This window comes from Ursus maritimus, unplaced genomic scaffold, assembly GCF_017311325.1.
Source record: "Ursus maritimus isolate PB19 unplaced genomic scaffold, ASM1731132v1 scaffold_34, whole genome shotgun sequence".
Classification (NCBI taxonomy): domain Eukaryota; kingdom Metazoa; phylum Chordata; class Mammalia; order Carnivora; family Ursidae; genus Ursus; species Ursus maritimus.
This window is the reverse complement of record NW_024426008.1, coordinates 4,231,861-4,253,279: the sequence shown is the minus strand read 5'-3', so window position 1 is coordinate 4,253,279 and position 21,419 is coordinate 4,231,861. Positions and strand designations below refer to the sequence as shown.

General features: G+C 37.1%; 1 protein-coding gene across 6 annotated transcripts in view; it reads left to right on the top strand.

The window, feature by feature from the left end:
* The window catches only part of NAA35 (N-alpha-acetyltransferase 35, NatC auxiliary subunit), a 95,212-nt gene that overhangs the window by 10,092 nt on the left and 63,701 nt on the right, over positions 1-21,419 (top strand). For 5 of the 6 annotated variants that reach the window (XM_040620184.1, XM_040620180.1, XM_040620183.1 and 2 more), the window contains exons 3-6: positions 1,426-1,459; positions 5,099-5,213; positions 6,448-6,522; positions 7,110-7,277. In XM_040620184.1, coding sequence (XP_040476118.1) covers positions 1,426-1,459; positions 5,099-5,213; positions 6,448-6,522; positions 7,110-7,277 — 392 coding nt within the window. The remainder of the gene's footprint in view (positions 1-1,425; positions 1,460-5,098; positions 5,214-6,447; positions 6,523-7,109; positions 7,278-21,419) is intronic. The other variant, XM_040620185.1, reaches the window with a different exon arrangement.

Below are 21,419 nucleotides of genomic sequence, written 5' to 3'. Positions count from 1 at the left end.
AATATTTAAAAGATGTACTCAGAGACTGAGATTTAATCAGAGAAATCAGGGCCAGCACTAGGATGAAGTGATTGAGGCACCTAGGGTGCAAAATTTAAGGATTTGCTGCCGGAAAGTGAGTGCCTCTTTAAATTTGCATGGGAGGTGCTTCACTTGCTGTGCCCTGGTCCCAGCCCTGAGGTTAATCATTTTACTGCTTTATCAAGGACTTCTTAAGTAAAATCTAAAAAAAAAGTTTGTCTTTTTTAACTGCAGGTGCATGGAGGTAAAGAATACACTATTTAGCTTGGGGCCACTGTCTTAATTTGTGCTGAAACTAAAGCAGTGTGTCCCCCCCCCCCACCAATTTTTTATTTTTCCTCTTTATGCCATTGCTTTTGCGTCATCAGTGCAAATGTCAACACACTGAAAAAGACAGTGTTGTAGTATTTCTAGAAAAGTAATTTTTAAATTTTATCTATTTGAGAGAGAGGAAAGAGTGTGAGCCGGAGCGCACCAGTGCGTGCAGGAGTGAGTGGTGGTGGAGGGGCAGTGGAAGAAGGAGAGAAAGAATCTTAAGCAGGCTGCAGATTCCGCATGGAGCCCGACACGGGCCTCAGTCTCACAACCCTGAGATCATGACTTGAGCTGAAATCAAAAGTTGGATGATGCTTAACCGACTGAGCCACCCAGGTGCCCCAATATTACTATGAAAGTTATTTTAATATCACAGACACCACCTGGGTTCCCAGACCGTTCTTGAGAACTGCTGAAAACTAGCGCTTTGCGCAGATTTGACCATCAGTCCTTAAGCTACTTAAAATATTATGGTAGTGGTTCTCAGCTTCCCTGCATATTGAAACCACCAGTAGTGCTTTAAAACCACTGCAGAGGCCCCACCCCTAGAATTTAATTGGTTTAGGGTGCTGCTTGGATGTTGGGATTTTCACAGGCTCCAGAGTTGATATAGTATGCAGCTAAGGTTGGGACCTATTTTATAGGAGATGAATACTGTTTTGCTTAGCTGTTTACTCTGTTTTCTACATTGAAATAAAATGTAATTTTAAAAAGTAGCTTTGGCACTGTTCCTGGAACAAAAAGAGGTTAGATTATGACACCAAGTGGTTTAAAAACAACTTGAGAAATAGTTCTGTGAAAAAGTGTACTTAGGGGGAAATTTACTAGTGATACTTTAAAATGAGGTTGGTAATTCTGATTAGATTATTTTGGCCTGTGGTGGGTTGCTTGCTAATTCTAAAAAGTTCAATTTACAGAGTTTAAATATTCACGCTGTAGAAGGCATTATATTAGTGATTGAGTACAAATAATAATTTCTTAGAAAATGAAGTTTAACGCAAGCCCATTTTTCAAACAAAACTTTTTTCTCAGAATTAAAATTTAAAAAGATGGTATTATTCAAAGGATTTTTCTCTTTGTTTCTTTTAGAATTAAAGTTGGGAGAACTGCTTCATGATAAGCTGTAAGTATTTATGTCATTTGAAATAGTGTAGTGTAATATTTCCATCTGTTTTTTCTCATATGCAATAGTAGTCCTTGAGACCTGGGTAATAATTACATTTCAAAGCTGTAAAAATAAAATGAATTACAGATATATATTTAACATTGGTGAGTTATTTTGGGGCAGCTGACCCTAGTTGCAATATGAAATGGTTGTACTTTGTGAAACTGCATCATGGTCCTTTCCTTGGGAGTTAGATATATAGGATGTGGAAATTCTCGAAGAAAAGTTACAGGCTATATGTTATTTGTTTTAGGCTGGTTGATGACCAGAGATGAGTGAGATAATGGCTGGATGAAAGTAGATCGAGAATCCCTGGAAAGGTGAAAAAAGAGAGCTGCTTGATTCTACTTATACTACCGTAGATAGCCTCAGTTCCCATACTGCTCTGGCCAGGCCCAATTTCAAGGTTAGAAATATGAAATGTTTAATTAGTGGCCAAGACTGGACATTTGGGAAGCAGGGGTAGGCCCTGAAATTTAGTTCTTCTCAGACTCTAGTGTGAATCAGAATCATCCCACACATTGAAAACGCATGTTGCTGGGCCCCACCCCCAGAGATCCTTCTTTAGGTCTGGCGTGGGACCACAGATGTTGCATTTCTATGAAGTTCCCTGATGAGGTTGATGCTGCTGTTCCAGGGACCAACCACACTAAGAACCACTCTAGGGCATCGTTTTGGTGCTGCAGGCAATTCTAGGAAAGATGTAGTGAAACCATATCACAAGCTAATGCAGGAAAGAGTGTGGCTCCTGACTGTGGAACGAGATTTGAAAGAAGGTAGCTGGAGGGACCAAGCTGTCTTCATTTCCCCAAGATTTTCAGCTCAGCCTAGGGAACATGATTGCCGGCAGCCTCCCCTGACCATCTATCTATTAAAGTTATATTCTTGTGATTCATATCTCCCTTAGCTGTCTTGTGTTTTCTCCCTAGCATACAGGTTTCTAACATGCTATGTAACTTTTTATCTTTATTGTTTATTGTCTGTTTCCTTCCACTGGATGTAAGCTTCCATAAGGCAGGCACATTTGTTCCGCTCACTCATGTATCCTAAGTACCTAGAACCATGCTTAGCACATATTAGGTGCTGCTGGTATTTGTTGAATGAATGAAATAGCTAACTTAATGCTACTATAGTTTCTGTAGAGCTTTACTAAATAGGCAGAAACCTCACTGGTCTAGGGTTTTAATTTTATCATTACAAACTTGTTTTTAGTTGTTCTCTTATAAGTAATAAATGGATACTTTGTTTTAAACTAATTCAGACATCAGAGATGAAACAAAAACTTCCCATGACACTGCCCCCACTTTCCACATGCATATTTTGCCCAGAGATAATTACTGTTATCAGATTGTTGCATGTCTTTCTAGACCTATAAAGAAATATATTTACATACATGAGTAAAATCTGTAAAAATAGTTAATTGTAAATGCATATCTGCAATATGTATTATTTCGAAAATTCCTTCCCCATTCAGTATATCTTGGAGATCTTTCTATGTTAGTATATAAGCTCTGCCGTGTTCATTTTAACTGTTGGTTTGTATTTTACAAAATGGCTGTACCATAATTATTCTGTGGTATCCCTATTGATGGACATTTAGATTTCAATATTTTTGGTAACATGGGAAAATTGAAGACATTTACTTTCTACGAGCCTCTTTGGATACATGTAGAAATAATTTTTAGGATGGAAGCTAGGAATCAGATGACTGGATTTTAATGGGTTCAGCCAGACTTTCCTAAGCAGAGGTCTGTATCAATTTACATTCTCACCAACAGTATATGAGAGTAAACTAAATATATTTTAAAAACTTTCTGAATGGCCAAAGAAATTCCTCATTGTTTTGTTTTGTATTACCTGATTACATTTGAATTTGAGCAGCTTTTCACTTTTTTATTATTAATATACATTTTTTTCTTTTGCGAATTGCCCATTCATGTTGTTTGTCTCTTTTTTTTTTGACTGCTTGCCTTATTTATTTTTATTGGTTGTATTCTAGATAATAACTTTTTGAAAATTGTATTAAAAATATCCATCCTAGGGGCGCCTGGGTAGCGCAGTCGTTAAGTGTCTGCCTTTGGCTCAGGGCGTGATCCCGGCGATCTGGGATCGAGCCCCACATCAGGCTCTTCAGCTATGAGCCTGCTTCTTCCTCTCCCACTCCCCCTGCTTGTGTTCTCCCTCTCGCTGGCTGTCTCTCTGTCAAATAAATAAATAAAATAAAATAAAAAAATATCCATCCTAGATAATTACAGAGTTCCAGTTATGGTTTATTACCGGCACATATAAATTTTCAAATATTTACACAGTTGCATATATTAACTAGTTTTGTAAATTATTTAAGAGTCTTTTGTTTGTTTGCTTTTTTTAGGTTTAGAACTTAAATCTGCCTCAAGTTTTTACTTGCTGAAATTGTGTAAATCAAAGATTTCACTTTTTTCCAGATGGTTAGCCACTTGTCTCAACAGTATTTATTGATTAATCCACTATTTTTCACTACTTTGAAATTCTACCTTTATCATATATAATTCCTACAGAAATGAGATTTAGGCTGTTTTCTATTGATCTGTGTATTCTAGAATGCTTTCAATTATTATATCTTGCAGTATCTTCGATATTTGACGAATCTCTTGGTTTTGTTGAAAAAATTCCACTTTTGCATATTTTCCATTTTGGCTTGACAGCCTCTTTGAAAAATACCATTTGGGTTTTGATTAGCATAGACTAGAGTTGTCTTCAATAATATCATGTTCATCTTGTCAGATTATCTTGAAGCATTAAGAGATTTGAGGAATTGCAGGGAAGAGTATGTCTCCTTTAAGGAGCTTTAAGCTGGTTTTGATGTCTTGCTGCTGCTTTTCTAAGACAAATGATTTAGTGTAACAAGGTATATGTCTTTATTTTTCTGATAATCTAATAGCTTAAACTAAGCAAAATATGAAGTCAGTAGCTTCATCACCTGTCAGACTTTCTTTTAAGCTTTTTTTGTTCCTGTCCCATTTTTTTGAGGCATATCTCAGTTAACGATATACTGACTAAATCAGTCCACAGTGCATCACAACTATCTGCTTTTATGGCTAGTAAGCCATAAATACCAGACACAAATAAGAGGATTCCTGGATTATTTTTCATTATGTTATTGCCAGAACTTTGAGCGCTACAGACAGTAATGTCCCAGATTATTACTATTATTCAAGATATAAAGAAAATGTTTGCTGATTATTCCAACCACAACTTTCTAAATTTTAAGTAGAGAAAATTATTTAAAGAAAGCAAAGTGAAATCCATTATAGACCAGTTGATCTTTTTTCCAAAATTTCTCATGTGCAACCTTTTTGAAGGAAACACAGACAACATCTTTTTTCTTTTCTCCCCCCTCAGTGCATGTAAAATAATTTGAGTGACAAATACATGGAATAATTTTTATGTTAAAGGAAGATTATTTAATTGAAATAGAAGTGATAGCAAATTGAGAAAACTAAATACATAGAATACTGTAGTTATTTAAAGCACTATAATAATTTTTGTATCATTGTGGGAATCTGGGTAAATTTAATTTGGTTCAGAAACAATTTGGTCAGTTTTTTTTATTTGCAGCTTTGGTCTTTTTGAGGCCATGTCTGCCATTGAAATGATGGATCCCAAGATGGATGCTGGCATGATTGGAAACCAAGTTAATCGAAAAGTTCTTAATTTTGAACAAGCTATCAAGGTAATTACCATTTTGCTTTTTGTTTTTTATCATTTGTTATTTTATATGTTAAAACAAGGAAAATCAAACTTGGCCTATTAAAGTATATTTTTTTTAAGAGCATCTCAGGCATATAAACAAAAATTAGTTATAACCTTTAGTTATCTTTTTTGAAATCTGTAAAATCTGTAAGTTGTTCAAAGTCTTCATTACAAGCTTGTTCTAAATTTGTGTTTATTAATTTTTCTTTTAAAGATTGTATTTATTTTAGAGAGTAAGAGAGAGCACGAGCAGGGAGAGGGAAAAGCAGACTCCTCACTAAGCAGGGAGCCAGATGAGGGGCTCGATCCCAGGACCCCAGGATCATGACGTGAGCCAAAGGCAGACACTTAACCAGCTAAGCCACCCAGACACCCCATTCATTAATTTTTGAAAGCATTTCAGTATATATTCAAATACCAGGGTAGTTGGTTAAGGCATTACATTTTATGTATTAATATATTAAGCAAGGTGCTTACGGTTGTGAATTTGAAGTTAACTCTGTGAGGATTGACTTACAAATTCATTCATAGTTGCCACAGAGTTTAATTTTGCATATTTTATGAGGAAAGATTTGCTAAACAAAATTGACGAGTAGTTATAGGTAACTGAAGGGAAGGGTTTTAAAAATGTTTACTTTTCTTGGAGCGCCTGGCTGGCTCAGTCAGTTAAGCATCTGATTCTTGATTTTGGCTCAGGTTATGATCTCAGGGTAATGAGACTGAGCCCCACATTGGTCTTCATGCTCAGTGGGGAGTCTGCTTGAGGTTTTCTCTCTCCCTCTCTCTCTGCTTCTCTTCCCTCTCCCCCACCCCGTGCACTCTTTGTGAATGCACACTTTCTCTTTCTCAAATAATTTTTTAAAAATGTTTACTTTTCTCTTTGTAAGTAGTTTTGATCCATTAAAATGACTAATATTTATTAATGCTTAAAACTAATTTGAACTGTTTTTTAAGTACTGGTTGGTTTGACTTTTTGTTTCTTTATAATGGCCTTTAGTCTGTTTCAAATTAAGAGGTTTTGATTTTTCTTATTGAAGATCTATTTAAGATATATTTTAAGAATACAGAGTTAGTGTCTCAGTTTTTATCAGATGATATCGTTCTAGAATTTTTATTTTTAAAATCTTTAATTTTTCGAAGGCAAAATGTTACCAGACATAGAAACCATAAATTTATAAAAACTTCTCATATGTCCTATTTCTCCACCTTTTTAGGATGGTACCATTAAAATTAAAGACCTCACCTTGCCTGAACTGATAGGGATAATGGATACTTGTTTTTGCTGCTTGGTAAGAGTTAAAATAACGCTTGGTTAATCTAAAAACTGTCGCTTCCCAGAAAGTTCCTCTGGTTGGGGATTGTCAAATTAGAGATGGAAGGCAGGAAAACTTGTGCAGTTTCTTTCAGTAATCTAGGTGGGATGTGATGTGCTCAACTAGGTTAATAGTAGCAAAGATGAAAAAGAAAAGTTAAATGAGTTGCTAAGGACTAGTTAGTTCTAAAATTGTGAATTCCCTACTTCATGGATTTTTATTGACTCCATTATGGAATTGATTGCTTTTGGGTGGTATGTAAGGCAGCATTCTAATTTCATTAGTCGCCAAATGTATTGCAAACTGAATTCTACATAAGAATGCTTCTGTTAGATAGCTAATCGTATTTATGGTATGTGATTCTTGAAAAACTTTAGTCAGTGAAAGTGAATTGTAATTCTTTTGTCTCTTCTGACTTTCCCTTTAATCATCTTTGAAATGCCATGATTAATAATACATTTATTTGAGTCTGTGGCAGTTTAGCCCTTGACTGTTGGGACAGTTTAGACTTTGCAGACTCTGTGTGTCATTTTAAACATACACATACTTTTATTTCTTTATAGATAACATGGTTAGAAGGTCATTCCTTGGCACAGACAGTATTTACATGCCTTTACATTCACAATCCAGACTTTATAGAAGATCCTGCCATGAAAGCTTTTGCTCTGGGAATCCTGAAAATCTGTGACATTGCAAGGGAAAAAGTAAATAAAGCTGCTGTTTTTGAAGAGGTAAGATTTTATAATATGAGAATTCCTGAAGCTTATTGACCACCCTATTTATTGTGATATATTTAAATGATTATATGATACATATTTTTATCATCAAATGTAGTTAAAAACAGTTTTTTTAAAGTGATGCCGTGCTATTTTCAAATATATTGGCTGAAGTAATCCAGTTCGAAGAAAGAACTTCAGTTCAGTATATGTTATTTCCGTCAGTACCATTCATTGAGTGTCCATTATGTGCAGAGTATTTTGTAGGATATTGTGGGGATTCACAAAGATAATAGAAGACACAGCTTTTTCCCTCAAGTCTCTTATAAATTATAACACAGAAGTGCTGTACTTTCAGTCTTTGGTTAAGAGGGAGCTAAGGAAAACAAAAGTATGAAGAATATTTTAGGGTATAAATATATTCTTCCAGTTTGTACAAAGTACCTTGCCCTGAGGAAGTGTTGTGAGTTTTATACATGGAAAGATATTTTTCTCCTTATGAGAAAAAAAATAAGGTCTGAGGTGCTGATAATTTTAAGAGGAAATGTGATAGCATTTTAAATTATTGACAAGAATTTTTAATTCTTCCTTTTGTTGAAACATATTTCATTTTAACGCTGTTACTGATCCAAAATAAATATCTTAACCTCCTACAGTGGTTCAGTCTATAGTATATATTAGCTTTTCTAAATTTCTATTAATAATGTGAGGATAGTATAGCTAATATGACTTCACATTTGAATATATAGCTTGTGAGTTGTGTATGAAATACTGTCTACTTTTTACACACTTGTTGGTTATTTAGCTACTTATTTTAATTGCTATGGGCATCATGGAGAATCTTATCCATTTGCGTGAAAATTTTAAAAAAGATTAGTTCGAGTTAATAAGTGAGAAGAGATATACGTATTATTAAATACTTATATTCTCAAATTACACCCAAAAGGACATCAAAAATCCTAATCCCAGGGGTGCCTGGGTGGCACAGTGGTTAAGCGTCTGCCTTCGGCTCAGGGCGTGATCCCAGCGTTATGGGATCGAGCCCCACATCAGGCTCTTCCGCTATGAGCCTGCTTCTTCCTCTCCCACTCCCCCTGCTTGTGTTCCCTCTCTCGCTGGCTGTCTCTATCTCTGTTAAATAAATAAATAAAATCTTAAAAAAAAAAAAAATCCTAATCCCAGGGCAGAGAAAGGATTTATTTAGCAAACAGTGCTATAGTAGTTGGTTAGCACCCTTGAAAATTAACTTATCCGCCTTAATCTGTTGGGTTATTCCAGCAGAATACCATAGGTGGAGTGGCTTGTAAACAACAAAAGTTTATTTCTCATAGTTCTGGAGAATAAGAAGTTCAAAATCAAGGCACCAGCAGCTTCAGTGTCTGGTGAGGGCCTCCCTTTCGGTTTATAGATGGCCATCTTTGCACTGTGTCTTCACATGGCAGAAGGTGCAAGGGAGCTCTCTGGGTCCCTTTTATAAGGGCACCGATCCCATTCATGAGGGCTCTGCCCTTATGACCTAATCATCTCCCAAAAGCCCCACCTCCAAATACTATGCCATTGAGTGTTAGGACTTAATATGTGAATTTGGGAGGGATACAAACACTCAGTCAATGAAAACATTAAAATAAATTGCAGATAAATATTTTAAGTAAAAAAGTTGTTAAAAAGAAGATAGTTTATAGAAAATGAAACGCCCTTTAAACATGAGAAAGGATGCATAACTTAAGAGACATGCAGATTAAAACTGAGATGCCATTTTTACCCATTATTGGAAAAGATTAGAAATTTTGTATAATGTACCTGTCGATGAGACGTGTGTGTGTGTGTGATGAATAGTCATTGCTTCCCTCTTTTTAATCTTTAATTTCAAATTAACAAGTTACAGTGACAGCACAAAGAACAGCATATATCCCCAACCTTGATTCAGCTGCTGTTTATCCATTGTCCCATTTACTTTCTCAATTTCTTTCTCATGTATGTATGTTTTTTCTTTGAACCGGCAGAGAATAAGTTGCATACGTTATGATCTTCTCCCCACAAACACCTCTCAGTGTGCATCTCCTAAGAAAAAAGGTACTTTCATACACAAGTACAGTACAATTATCAACCTCAGTGAATCTGCACTCTCCATATTCTGTTCATCAGGTGACCCAGTAATGTCCTTCTTAGCGTTTTTTCCCCTACAGTTCGGGATACAGTCTAGGATCATGTCCTACATTTAGTTCCTTCTTTAGTATCCTTTAATCTGCAGCAGTTCCTCGGCCTTTCTTTGTTTCCATGTCATTGATGTTTTTGGAGAACACAGGCTTCTCCTGGTTTGTCTTTTTTAATAGAATGTTCCTCACTTGGGGTTTGTGTGTTTTTCCTTGTGATTACATTTAGATTATGCAGTCAGGAATACAATGTAAGTGATACTGTGTCCTCCTTCTGGTGTCACAGCTGAGGCATACAGTATGCATCTGCCCCCTCAGTGGTGATGTTACTTTGTTCCAAGGTGTTTTCTGATTACTGTATGGCTACTGTTTTCTCCCCCGGCATGTAATAAGCCTTCCATAGGGAAACTCTCTAAGATCATACAAATATCCTGCTCATTAAAATCTTTCCCCTAGATTTAGCATCCACTGATGCTTGCTTGGACTAATCTTCACTGTGATGGCTGCAAAATGATGATTATCTCACTTTAACATGCCCCCCACATTTATTAGTCAGGACTCAGGTTTCCGCGGTAAGCAAGACTCAGACATCTTTATGGTTTCATAAACTCATACAACTGTTTGAAAGAGCAGTTGGTAATACCTTAAGTTAAAGTGTAGACGACTTACCTCAGCAGGTTCACCTTTAGGGATTTATTCTACAAATAGATCTGTGCTGTGTACAAAGATTTAGGTACAAGGACATTAACTGTAGTTTTGTTTATAGTAATGAAAGTCTAGAAACTACCTTAATGTCCATCAATAGGAGACTTGTTAAATGATGCTACCTTCATACAGTGGGGTATTATGCACCCTTTACAAAGAAGGAGGTAGGTTTATGTGTCCAAGTAAGATTAGACCTCCAAAATAAAGTAAAATAAGTCAGGTATGTAAAGATTACTACCATTTTTTTTTTCTTTTTTTAAAATGGGAAGTAGTTAAATCTTCATACATAAGATAACTGGAATCTTGAGGGTTGGGATATACTTGTTTGTGTTGTTGGAATTTTTATTATGTGCCTAGATGAGTTTGTTTTAAAAGTAAATGAAAATAAATTTTTGTAATGTAAGTAATTATAATTGAAATTCTGCATATTCTCTGGATGAAGGATTTACAAATGGGAGAAATTATAAAGGAAAAGACCAATAAGAAAAAGCTGATAGAAAAATTTTTGGAAAAATCTCTGTGACAAAAATAATCTGTATTTCTGTGTTAAGATCTCCAAGTAAAGCATAACACTGAAGCCCAAATGAGTAACTGGGCAGTAAAGTAAACAGCTTACTCATGGAGGAGGGTAATAAATGGCCATAACATTTAAAAATTTAGTTTTAGTGTCATCCAAGAGTTATAGTTAAAGTAATTAGTTCACTTTTCACTACCAAATGTATTTTTAATTGAGAATATTCAGTACTGGTAAGGATGCAGTAAGGTGTCATTTGGTTTTTATTAGTGGGAGTATGCATTAGCACAGCTGAAACTAATTAATTCATCTTTAGAACTCAGCCTTAAATGATTAGAAATGTGATACTTTACGCAAAGACACTTTAATCAGTTTTTAATAGTGAAAGTTGGCTTCAACCAAAATGCCACCATTAGGGTTTGCTTGAAGTAAATTATGGATAATTTATTACACATAATTTATTATACAGAGTGATAGTGAAAACAGTGTTTAAAGTCATGGGGAAGTGGGAGTGCCTGGATGGCTTAGTCGGTTAAGTGTCTGCCTTTGGTTCAGGTTATGATCTTAGTTAGGGTCCTGGGATCCAGCCCAGAGAAGGGCACATTGCTCACTGGGGAGCCTCTTCCTCTCCCCCACCCCACCTTGTGCACTCCAGTGTGTACGCACGCACTTGCTCACTGTCTCTCTCTCAAATAAATAAATTTTAAAGAGAAGAAGACTGGAAAGAAATATGAATAAAGCTCCTGGGCTGGAAAAATTATGTTTTCTTATTTCTGTGAACTTTTCAGATTTTTCCAGATAAGTTTGTCTTGGTTTTATAATTAGAAAAAGAATTGATTGGCTATTGAAAGTCCTTAAGAGACCTGGTAATGAGTAAGTAAGAATGAACTGTAATAAATCAATCATTTCTTTGAAATGGCTGCTTCTGAAGTTCCTGGGTGCTGGCATATTTTGCCCTCAGATGCATCTCTGCTTTGTTTTTACTCCTGAACTGAAGACATGTGTGTTTCTTAATATCTTGTATACATGTGCAAAATGGGAACCACAGCTTCCCCATCAAACCGCTGGTCCTCTTGCATTCTGCATCTTGCAGAATGGTATCTACAGGGTTATCTAATTGAATTCTTTTATTTTTACCTTGCAAGTGTCTTGAATCCAGATACTGCTTTTCCTTCTCCCATTGTTCCTGCTTTAGTTTGAGCTTTTGTCAGTTTTAGATTTAGGCTCTTGCAAGAGTGTCTGCACTCTCCACTTGACTACCAGTTAGTTACCATTTTAAAAGTAGGTAATATGGTCTTGTTCAGTTTTGCTCTTTGAAAATTTTTTCTGGAGTGTGTGTTTTAATAAAAGTAATAATATCTGTACATATTATGCAAAATCAAGTAGCCCATAGGATGTAAAATGGAAAATTGTAGTTCTCAGTTCTTTCTTTACTCATTCCATTATAATATTAAATTCTGTTTAGCTTTTTCCCCACTGTTTATTTTCATATTTCTGGATAATAGACTTATATTTTTATTTCTAGGTATAAATAATTTTATCCAGTTATTTTATACAATTTTATACAGTTTTAACCATTTTTAGCTAGGAAGTGTCAGCACATTTTTAGCATATAACTGTCATTCACATATTACCCTGTCCTGTACCCCAGTAGTAATTTGGTTTTGGTTAAGTCATTATATTTCAGTGTTGACATTACTGTGATTGTATAAATACTAATAAATACTAATGACAGATGAGCCAGAGTGGTGTAAGTGTACATTTCCTTTCTCATACAAATTTTTATTTTTCTTGAAGGTGATAACTTCACCTTTTGGTTTGCTTAGTTTTCTGTGTACTTCTCCTTGATTCTTCCCTTCCCATTATTATGAAACATAATCAGATAGTCTATCACTTTATCCATTTTTTGAAATTCTTCTTAGCTCCTTTGTTCTCTAGCTTCAGGCTGGATCAGTTTCCTTCTAGGTCCACTTTACACCTGTGATCCCAGGTTTCTCTTCACTATTTTCCTGGGAATTCCATTTCCTTTCTTTTTTGTTAGATTTCTAGTTATCTGGATTTCATGCCTTTATTGTTCTTAGTTTATTATTTTGTATGGTACAGCATTTCCAGTTCCACGGGGAGAGACAGGGAGGGAATTGTTTTTTGAGAGCTTGCATGTCTGAAAATGTCTTCTCTACCCTCACACTTGATTAAAAGTTTGGTCGTAATAGATTTTTAGGTTGGAAAATCATTTTCCTCAGAATTTTTTAGGCATAATTCCACTGACTCTTAATTTTAGTGTTGCCATCCTGATCCTTTATATGTGACCCATGTTTTCTCTTTGGAAACTTTTAGGATTTTTCTTTCTAATGACTATACTTTAGACTTGGTCATTACAGCCCTTTACTGATCTCAGTTTGAAGTGTCCTATTCTCAGACTACCACCTGTTTCTATGTTGCTTGTGTTCTGACTCCTGCAGTTCACCCCTACTTGGACTCCAGTTTATTACATCACTTTTTTACTGTCATTACCCTTTTGACTCTCTTTTCTGACTTTAAATCCATCTTCCTTCATTACAGTTACTCCCTTGCCTACACTTTCAGCAGTCTTCCTCTCTTGCCTATTGTACCTCAATTCTGGTTGAGTCTAACCCTCTATCTACTGTGCCTTTATACTTGCACATCTCAGTGTGACTAGAGAGAAATACATTCACACTGATTGGTCCTACTTTCAGTTCATCACCATTAACTTCAAGTGGGCCATGAGTGCTCCTTCCCTAGGTTATTCAGTCTCCCTCTCAGACTTCTGACATTTTTATCATCCTCACTTGAGCAAAATGGACCTTCCTACTGCACTAAATAAATGGAAGTAATCTCACCTACCTGCACAGGTGCTCTATGTTCTTTGGCCCTTCTGTCTGTCTAGATGAACCTTCTCTCTTATCTGAGGGTGATCTCTTCTGCGTGTACATTGGATTCCATATCCTGTCTTATATTTAAAAACGCTCTAGCAGTTCTCCCCTCTATCCCTTGCATAATGAATTTCCTCCTGTACTGGGTCATTCCCATCAGCATGTTAGCATGGCTTTTCTTCCTCAGTCTTAAAAATACCATTTCTTGGCATAACATAACGTTAGCTTCTGCCCCATATTATGCAGTTCTTTTCAGCCAGAATCCTTAAGAGGTGTCCATTCTCTCTTGAATCCAGTCCAGTCAGGCTTTGAATGGCGTTCCACCAAAACTTCATCGTCATGGTCATCTAAGACGTCAGTGTTGCTAAACCCATTGGTTAATATTTGGTCTTAAACTTGATCAGTCATTAGATTTTTGACATGGAGTCCATACTTGAAACAAATTATTTTCTTGGCTTTTAAGATGCTCTTTTTCCCTGGTTTCCTGCTTCACTGGTTCTTATTTATCATCTCATTCTCTAAGCCAACACTATCCAGTAGATACAGAATGCAAGCTATATACATCATTTAAAATGTTCTAGTAGCCTGTGGGTGAAATTTTTGTAACACTTTATGTATACCAGTATATCTAAAATAATCTTTCAATATATAATCACTTATAAAATATTAATGAGAATTGCCAAAATATGGAAAGAGCCCAGATGTCTATTGACGGAGGAGTGGATAAAAAAGATGTGGTGTATATGTATGTACAATGGAATATTACTCAGCCATCAAAAAATGAAATCTTGGCATTTGCAACGATGTGGATGGAACTAGAGTGTATTATGCTAAGAGAAATAAGTCGGAGAAAGACACATACCATATGATTTCATTCATGCTGAATTTAAGAAACAAAACCAGATGAACATAGGGGAAGGGAAGGAAAAATAAGGTAAAAACAGGCAAACTGTAAGAGACTATTTTTTTAAGATTTATTTATTTAGAAAGCGTGTGCGTGCGAACAGGGGAAGGGGAAGAGAGGGAGGACAAAGAAGCACATGCCACGCTGAGCACAGAACCCGATGTGGGGCTTGATATCAAGATCCTGAGATCATGGCCTGAGCAGAAATCAAGACAGACACTTGACACACTGAGCCAGCCAGGCACCCCAAGAGATTCTTAACTATAGGGAACAAACTCAGGGTTGCTGGAGGGGAAGTGGGTGGGGGTTGGGGTAATTGGGTGATGGGCATTAAGGAGGGCGCTTGATGTAATGAGCACTGGGTGTTATATACAACTGATGAATCACTAAACTCTACCCTGAAACTAATAATACACTATATGTTAACTAACTTGAATCTAAATAAAAATTATGGGGGTTTTTTGTAGCACGTATTCTAAGTGTAGTATGTATGTTACAGCACATCTCAGTTTGAACTATCCACATTTCAGGTGCTCACTAAATTGGCTGTGTGGTGGCCATATTGGTCAGCACAGTTCTGAACATTGGTGTGGCTCAGTCTTTACACTTCTTCTCTGTCTGTACTCATTGCCCTGATGATCTCATGCAGTTTCATAGACTTACACTCTGTCTCTGCTAGTGAAGCCTAAGTTTGTGTCCTCAGCTTAGATTTTATAGACTTCCCTAAGTCTCAGATTCCCATATGCTGCTGCCTATTCAACATTTTCCACTTGGATGTCTATTTCAGACTTCACATTTCCAAAATGGAGCTGCTGATTTTCCCCTTGCCTCCTAACTTCTTCTTCTGTATACTTCTCAGTCTCAGCAAATGGAGCTCTGTTCTTCTAGTTGTGAAGAACGAAAACCTTGGAGTCATCCTGGACTCTTCTCTTTCTCTCATACCTCACATCTAAACCGTCACGAAGTCCTGTGAACTAGAGGTTGGCAGTCTGCAGCCTGCAGGCCTACCCAACCCACTGTCTATGTTTTTTATGGCCCTGGATCTAAGAATGGTTTTTGTGTTTTTTAAAAAAAAGTTTAATAATTTTCTTTTTAAGATTATTCATTTCAGAGAGACAGCACAAGCACAAGCTTGGAGGGGGGGCAGAGAGAGAGGGAGAAGCAGACTCCCCACTGAGCAGGAAGCCTGACATGGGGCTTGATCCCAGGACCCTGGGATCATGACCTGAGCTGAAGGTAGACACTTAATGGACTGAGTTACCCAGGTGCCCCTGTTTTTTGTGTTTTAAATAGTTACATTTAAGTAGTCATAGAAGTACCTACATATCTCCATTTTACCACTTGGCTTGCAAAGCATTGAATATATATTATCTGGCTCTTTAAGAAAAAGTATCTGTGACTGATACTGTCTGTTTATTTAATTAATTAATTTGTTTAATTAGTGCCAGGCATTGCGGCAGGTGCTGCTGGGTATTCTGCACCTGTAATGACAGGCATATATCACTTTGCTGTGCGGGATGAGGGTGGGAGGGAGACTAAGGATGCTCCGCCTGGCTTTTATGCCTTTTCTCCTTTTTAGGGAAAAGTCCTACTTATCTTTAGACTTGGATCCCAGTCTCCTGACTTGCCCATACAGACTTCAGTTTTCTTCTCTCCCTTCTTAGCATATTCTTCTGTTACAGCTGGTGCCTACATACTGGCTTGCATGGAACAGTCCTACTTGGCACCTTTTATCCTAGTGTAGTTATTAATAGCATCCCCTTTTACTCTCAGTAGTATGCCAGTTTGAATAATAATGGTATAGTACACCCCTTCTCCTGTTACTTTTTTTGAACATGGATGTGATGTTTGGAGGTAGGTCCTGCTTCATTTTGTAAATATGTAAATCTAAGCCTCAGAGCTTAGGATGGTGAAGCAGAAAGATTCTTTCTGATATTCCTGTTATTTGGCATAAGTCACTGTAGTTGGATTTTCCTCTTATTTGCAACCAAACATATTTTTAATATGAAAATAAATAAAAGTGCTGGTTTGCCTGGCGAAGAGTAAACACTGTTACCCATTTGGTGTGTATTTCTCTAAATATTTTCTGTAATATGTATACATGTGTATTTTACTTAACATGATGGAATTATGTAAACTATTTGCAACTTTTTTAAAAACCACAGACAATAGAAAATAGATTTCTGTGTGTACCAATATGTTGTAGGTAGAGAGCCACCTCATTGTTTTTTATTGGCTGCATAGGGTCATGTTAAGAGTACAGGATTTGAATAATTATTTCTGGCAAGAATTATTAAAGGATGCTAAAACTAGTAAACAAAAGTATAACAAGCACAGTACCTAGCCTCCAAGTATCTTCCCACAAAATATTAATTACAAAGGGAAAATGTTTCATTTACAGTGAAGAAACATGGCAGATACCACCTTAGCTAAATGGTCAGACTTAGTCTCACCAGTAATGGGACGATTCAACATCATGTGCTTCCAGATACAGTGCTCCAGGAGAAGAACAGAACATCACTTCTGTGGCATTCCTATTAAACATGATATAAATGGGATTTAATCTTGGGGAAACATAAGGCAAACCCATATTGAGGGATATAACTGTTAAAAATAACTTCGGCCTCTACTGTTCCAAAATGTTAGGGCATGAAAGATAAGGACCAAGGAAATGCTCCACATTAAAGAGACATGAATTTCCAAATTTGATCACTGTACCATGGTTATGTAAGAGAATGATTTATGGTTTTGGGAAATTACTCTGAAGTGTTTAGAGGTAAGGGGGCATCACAGTCTATAACTTAGTCTCAAATGTGTAAGAAAAAGTATAGAGAATGATAATGCAAATGTGGTAAAATGTTATTTGAAGAATATGGGGGAGGAATATGGAACTTCTCTGTACTATTTTTGTATTCTGAAATTTTTTTCCAAAATAAAAGTTTAAAAAGTACAGCCTCTGATGACCGATATCGCCTAAGTTTGTGTTCTTTCTCTGTCACTTATATGCTTTGTGGTGTTTGGGGATTTAAGTTTCTAAGCCTCAGTGTCCTCATTTATAAAATGTAGTTTGTAATCGTTCCACCTCAGAGCATTATTTTGAGGGTTAATGAAGTTAATACAAGTAAAATGTTTAGAACAGTGCCTGGCATATAGTAAATACTTAATAATGTTAGCTGATGTTATCATTTGTATTCCATTGTACATACACTAAATTACAAGCCACTTACCAGTGGACATTTAAATTGTTTGAAGTCTTAATCTGAATCATATGTGGGCATGTTTTACCTTTACTTGTAGCTTTGCTGCGTTACTCAGTATCCAGTCTGTAGAAGGTACTCAGGTTTGGTTGAATGAATCAAGTCATTTCAGGAGCACCTGAAATCTTTATGCAAAGTACTTTATCTGTGAAATGAAATTTTAGAGCAGTAATAAGTTGTACCAATATACTGTAATTGTTATTTTAGAAGGGGTTGAAAAAAATTTCACTTTATTTGAATATTACATTATTAGTACAATCAAGATCACTGGTTTGGTTGGAATCACATTTAGTACTGGTATTGGGTGTTCTACTACAGTTATGATTGTAAATGTTTTACTATTCCAAATTTCCTTGTGGGGCTGCATGTTTTAAATGCTATGTTTTATAGAATCCTGAATACCCCCCTTGATACCTTTCTGCAGTTATATCTTGGCAGTATTTAAAGACATTGTAAAATACAATAAAGAACATGGGGCTCTACCTCTCAGGACGTCTTCATCCTCTCAGTGGATAATAGGCTCTGTAGTGGCTGTGATTGTATTTTGCCATTGTACCCCTGGGTTTCTAGCCTATACCAGCCATCATTGTGTGGTCTGAAAATCGTTCAGAAATGAATAAGTGAGAAAATTTTCCTTACTAGTCTATACCTCCAAATTCTTGATTTCAAAAATATTACCCTTTGATAGCTGCCACTTTTCTGGCTTCCTTACTCTGATTCCGCAACTCCTGCTATCTTCAGTTCCACAGAGAACTCCAATTCCCAGATGCTGCTCCTTTAGTTTTCTCCGTTACTTCTGTCATGTCCTCATTTCCATGGTCCAGTGGTGAAATCATTCTTTCTCAAACACCCTTAGCTCCCTTGCCCCTCTCATCTTATCATAATGTGTCACTTATATGACAAAACCCCAGCCATCTGCCTACTTGCTGCATGCACCCAAACAGCAGAAGGGTGCTACAGAAAACCCACATCTGTGTGTCTTTTCTCACTTTAATTTTAGGACTGCAAATCTCAGATGGGCACTCAGCACTAGAGACAGCCCTATCCTTCTATGGTAAGCTTTCTTGAACAGCCTCTCAGTGACTTCTCCACATCTTTTACTTCTCAAAACCTCCATTGCCAACCCTCCTCTCTTATCAGCTTACCTTGTACCTTAATGAGATATTAGATGGAATCAGATGTGGGTCACAGTACCCCATCTTCTCACGATCGTGTGTGCTAACCTGTGTTGGTACCCACATCATCTGCCTTCTGTCTTGTGAAAATGCAAGCACCCTGACAATCTAATCTCAGCCTCCTCTTGTGTTCTAGATTCTGTCCCCTCTTGCCTGCTGCAGTCATTAACCCTGCTTTGTATTGCATTATTAGTGTCTCCTTCCCTCCTACAGTATTCTTTTGGCATATAAACATGCTTAAATATCATTTAATTTAAAATAACCCAGTTCCCTTGATCCCATGGCTCCTTATATCTAGTGTCATTTCTCTGCTATCCTGTGCAAAAAACTCCTTGAATGAGCGGTTAATATTTATTTTTCTTATCTCTTCTGATGCTCCTATTGGACATTCTTTTTCTACAATTGCACAGAAGCTGGTATTAAAAAGGTCCTTAATAATATCCATCTTGTTAAATCCATTGTTCTCACCTCTCCCTCTCCAACCACCAGTATCATTTGACAGAGTTGACCTCTCTTTGAAAGAGTTTCTTCTCCTCATCTTCCTGGTTCCGTCCCTTGGTTTTCTTTCTTCCTCACTGGTTAGCCCATTTCTTGTGCTTGCTTCTCTAGATGCTGGGACTACTCGTGGGCTCTTCTGTACCTTCTGCTTCCGTTTATGTTCTCTAGTTCTGCACCTTTTAATACCAGCTCTGTACTGATGAAGCCCAAATTTATATCTCTAGTCTTAATTCCTCCCCTGACTTTCAGACTCATACAAGTGCTTTCCTGAAATCTTCACTTGGATAACTAAAGAAATTATAAACCTAACATAACTAAAATTGTGCTCCATTTCCGTCTTTAAACCTACTCCTCTGGAAGTCTGCCCCACGTCAATAAATTGTACCATCATATACCAGTTCCTCAGACCAAACACCTAAAAATGATCCTTGATGGCACAACTCATCTTGTATCCCACATTCACTTCATTGGCACATCATGTTGGCTTTACCTTTTCAATATATCCTGCTTTCAACAACTTCTCATCACTTCCAGTTACAATCTTAATCCAAATCACCATCAACTCCTGCTTGCATTTATTGGGTGGTGTCCAGTATCTGGTCTCCCTGGTTTGGCTTTGACTTTTGTTTTGTTAAATCTACAAGGTTTTAAGAGTGATCTTTTAATGGTAGCATCTATTTATATAACTCCTCTGCTTCAGGCCTCCAGTGACTTAGATTAAGTTCTTGTTACTGAGGCAACTATTTATTACTCAGACTTGTGATACTGTATCACATAAATGCTTTTCCTTAGCCTCCTCGTGGAAAGCAGTGCATAGATAGGGCTTACTGGAGTGTTTTGTCTTCACAGTGTTGGCTTACTTAATTTTTAAAAAAATAGTAACATTTAAAAATTGGAGGATTTTACATTAAATTAGATTTTTTTGTTGTTGTTGTTCTGAAAAACACTAGCCTTGCATTGATTACTCAGTAGGGTAAGTAGTGGCTGGCTACCTTTACATGAAGTGTTTGTTCTCCAGCATGCCATAGTCTCTACCACTCCCCCAGGTGTCTTGTAGTCAACCTGATCTACTTAGGAAGATGACCAGGCATGGCCCTGCCCCACAGTAGGTCATCATTCACTTGACAGATATTTTTTATTTTAGTTTTTTTTAAAGCATTTTATTTTTTATTTTTTAAAGTAGGCTCCACACCTAGTGTGGAGCCTAGCATGGGGCTTGAACTCAGGACCTGGAGATCAAGAGTCGGTCACCCAACCTACCGAACCATCCAGGTGCCCCGACAAATATTTTTTTAACAGTACTTTGTGCCAAGTACAATTCTAAGTCCTGGAGATAAAGCAGTGAATACAACAGAGCCTTGATGTCATTGATTTTGCATTCATTGGGAGAGATAGTCAATGTGTCAAATGTCAGGTGTTCTGTGAAGAAGAGTAAAGCAGGGACAGGGCATATAGAATGGTGGAGGGTGCTGTTTTAGAGAGAATGCACCAGGCAAGTCTCTGTATGAGGAATTGAGACTGGAACAGAGGCTAGAATATAAGGAGGGCTGGGGCTCTGAAAATCTTTGGAAGAAACTTTGTGGGGAGGGATCAGCAAGTACAGAGATCCTGAGAGGAGAATGTGTTTGATGTGTCCGAAAGATGACAAGAAGGCCTGTGTGACTGCAGTGCAGTGAATGTGGAGAAGAATGGTAGGTGGAAGGGAATGAGGTTGGAGAGGGAGGCCAGAGGTGCATGGGAATTGGTGGTGGGCATCAGTTCATGTGGGTTGGATTTTCCTGTGAGCAGGGAAACAATTGAAAGGTTTTGAGTAGGAGGTGATGTGAAATGACTTATTTTAAAACAATCCCTTTGGCTTCTGGCAGTGAATAAATTGTAGCAGGCACAAGCATGGAAGGGGGGGCGACCTGTGTGAGGCAGGTGTGGAAGTGAGAGGGGGTGGTGACTTCACTAGAGATAGCTGTGAATGATGGGAGTTACGCTTAGATGAGACTTTGAACGTCGGGTCTGTTGATGGTTTGATACAGGGCATGGGAAAATGAGAGGAGGGACACCTG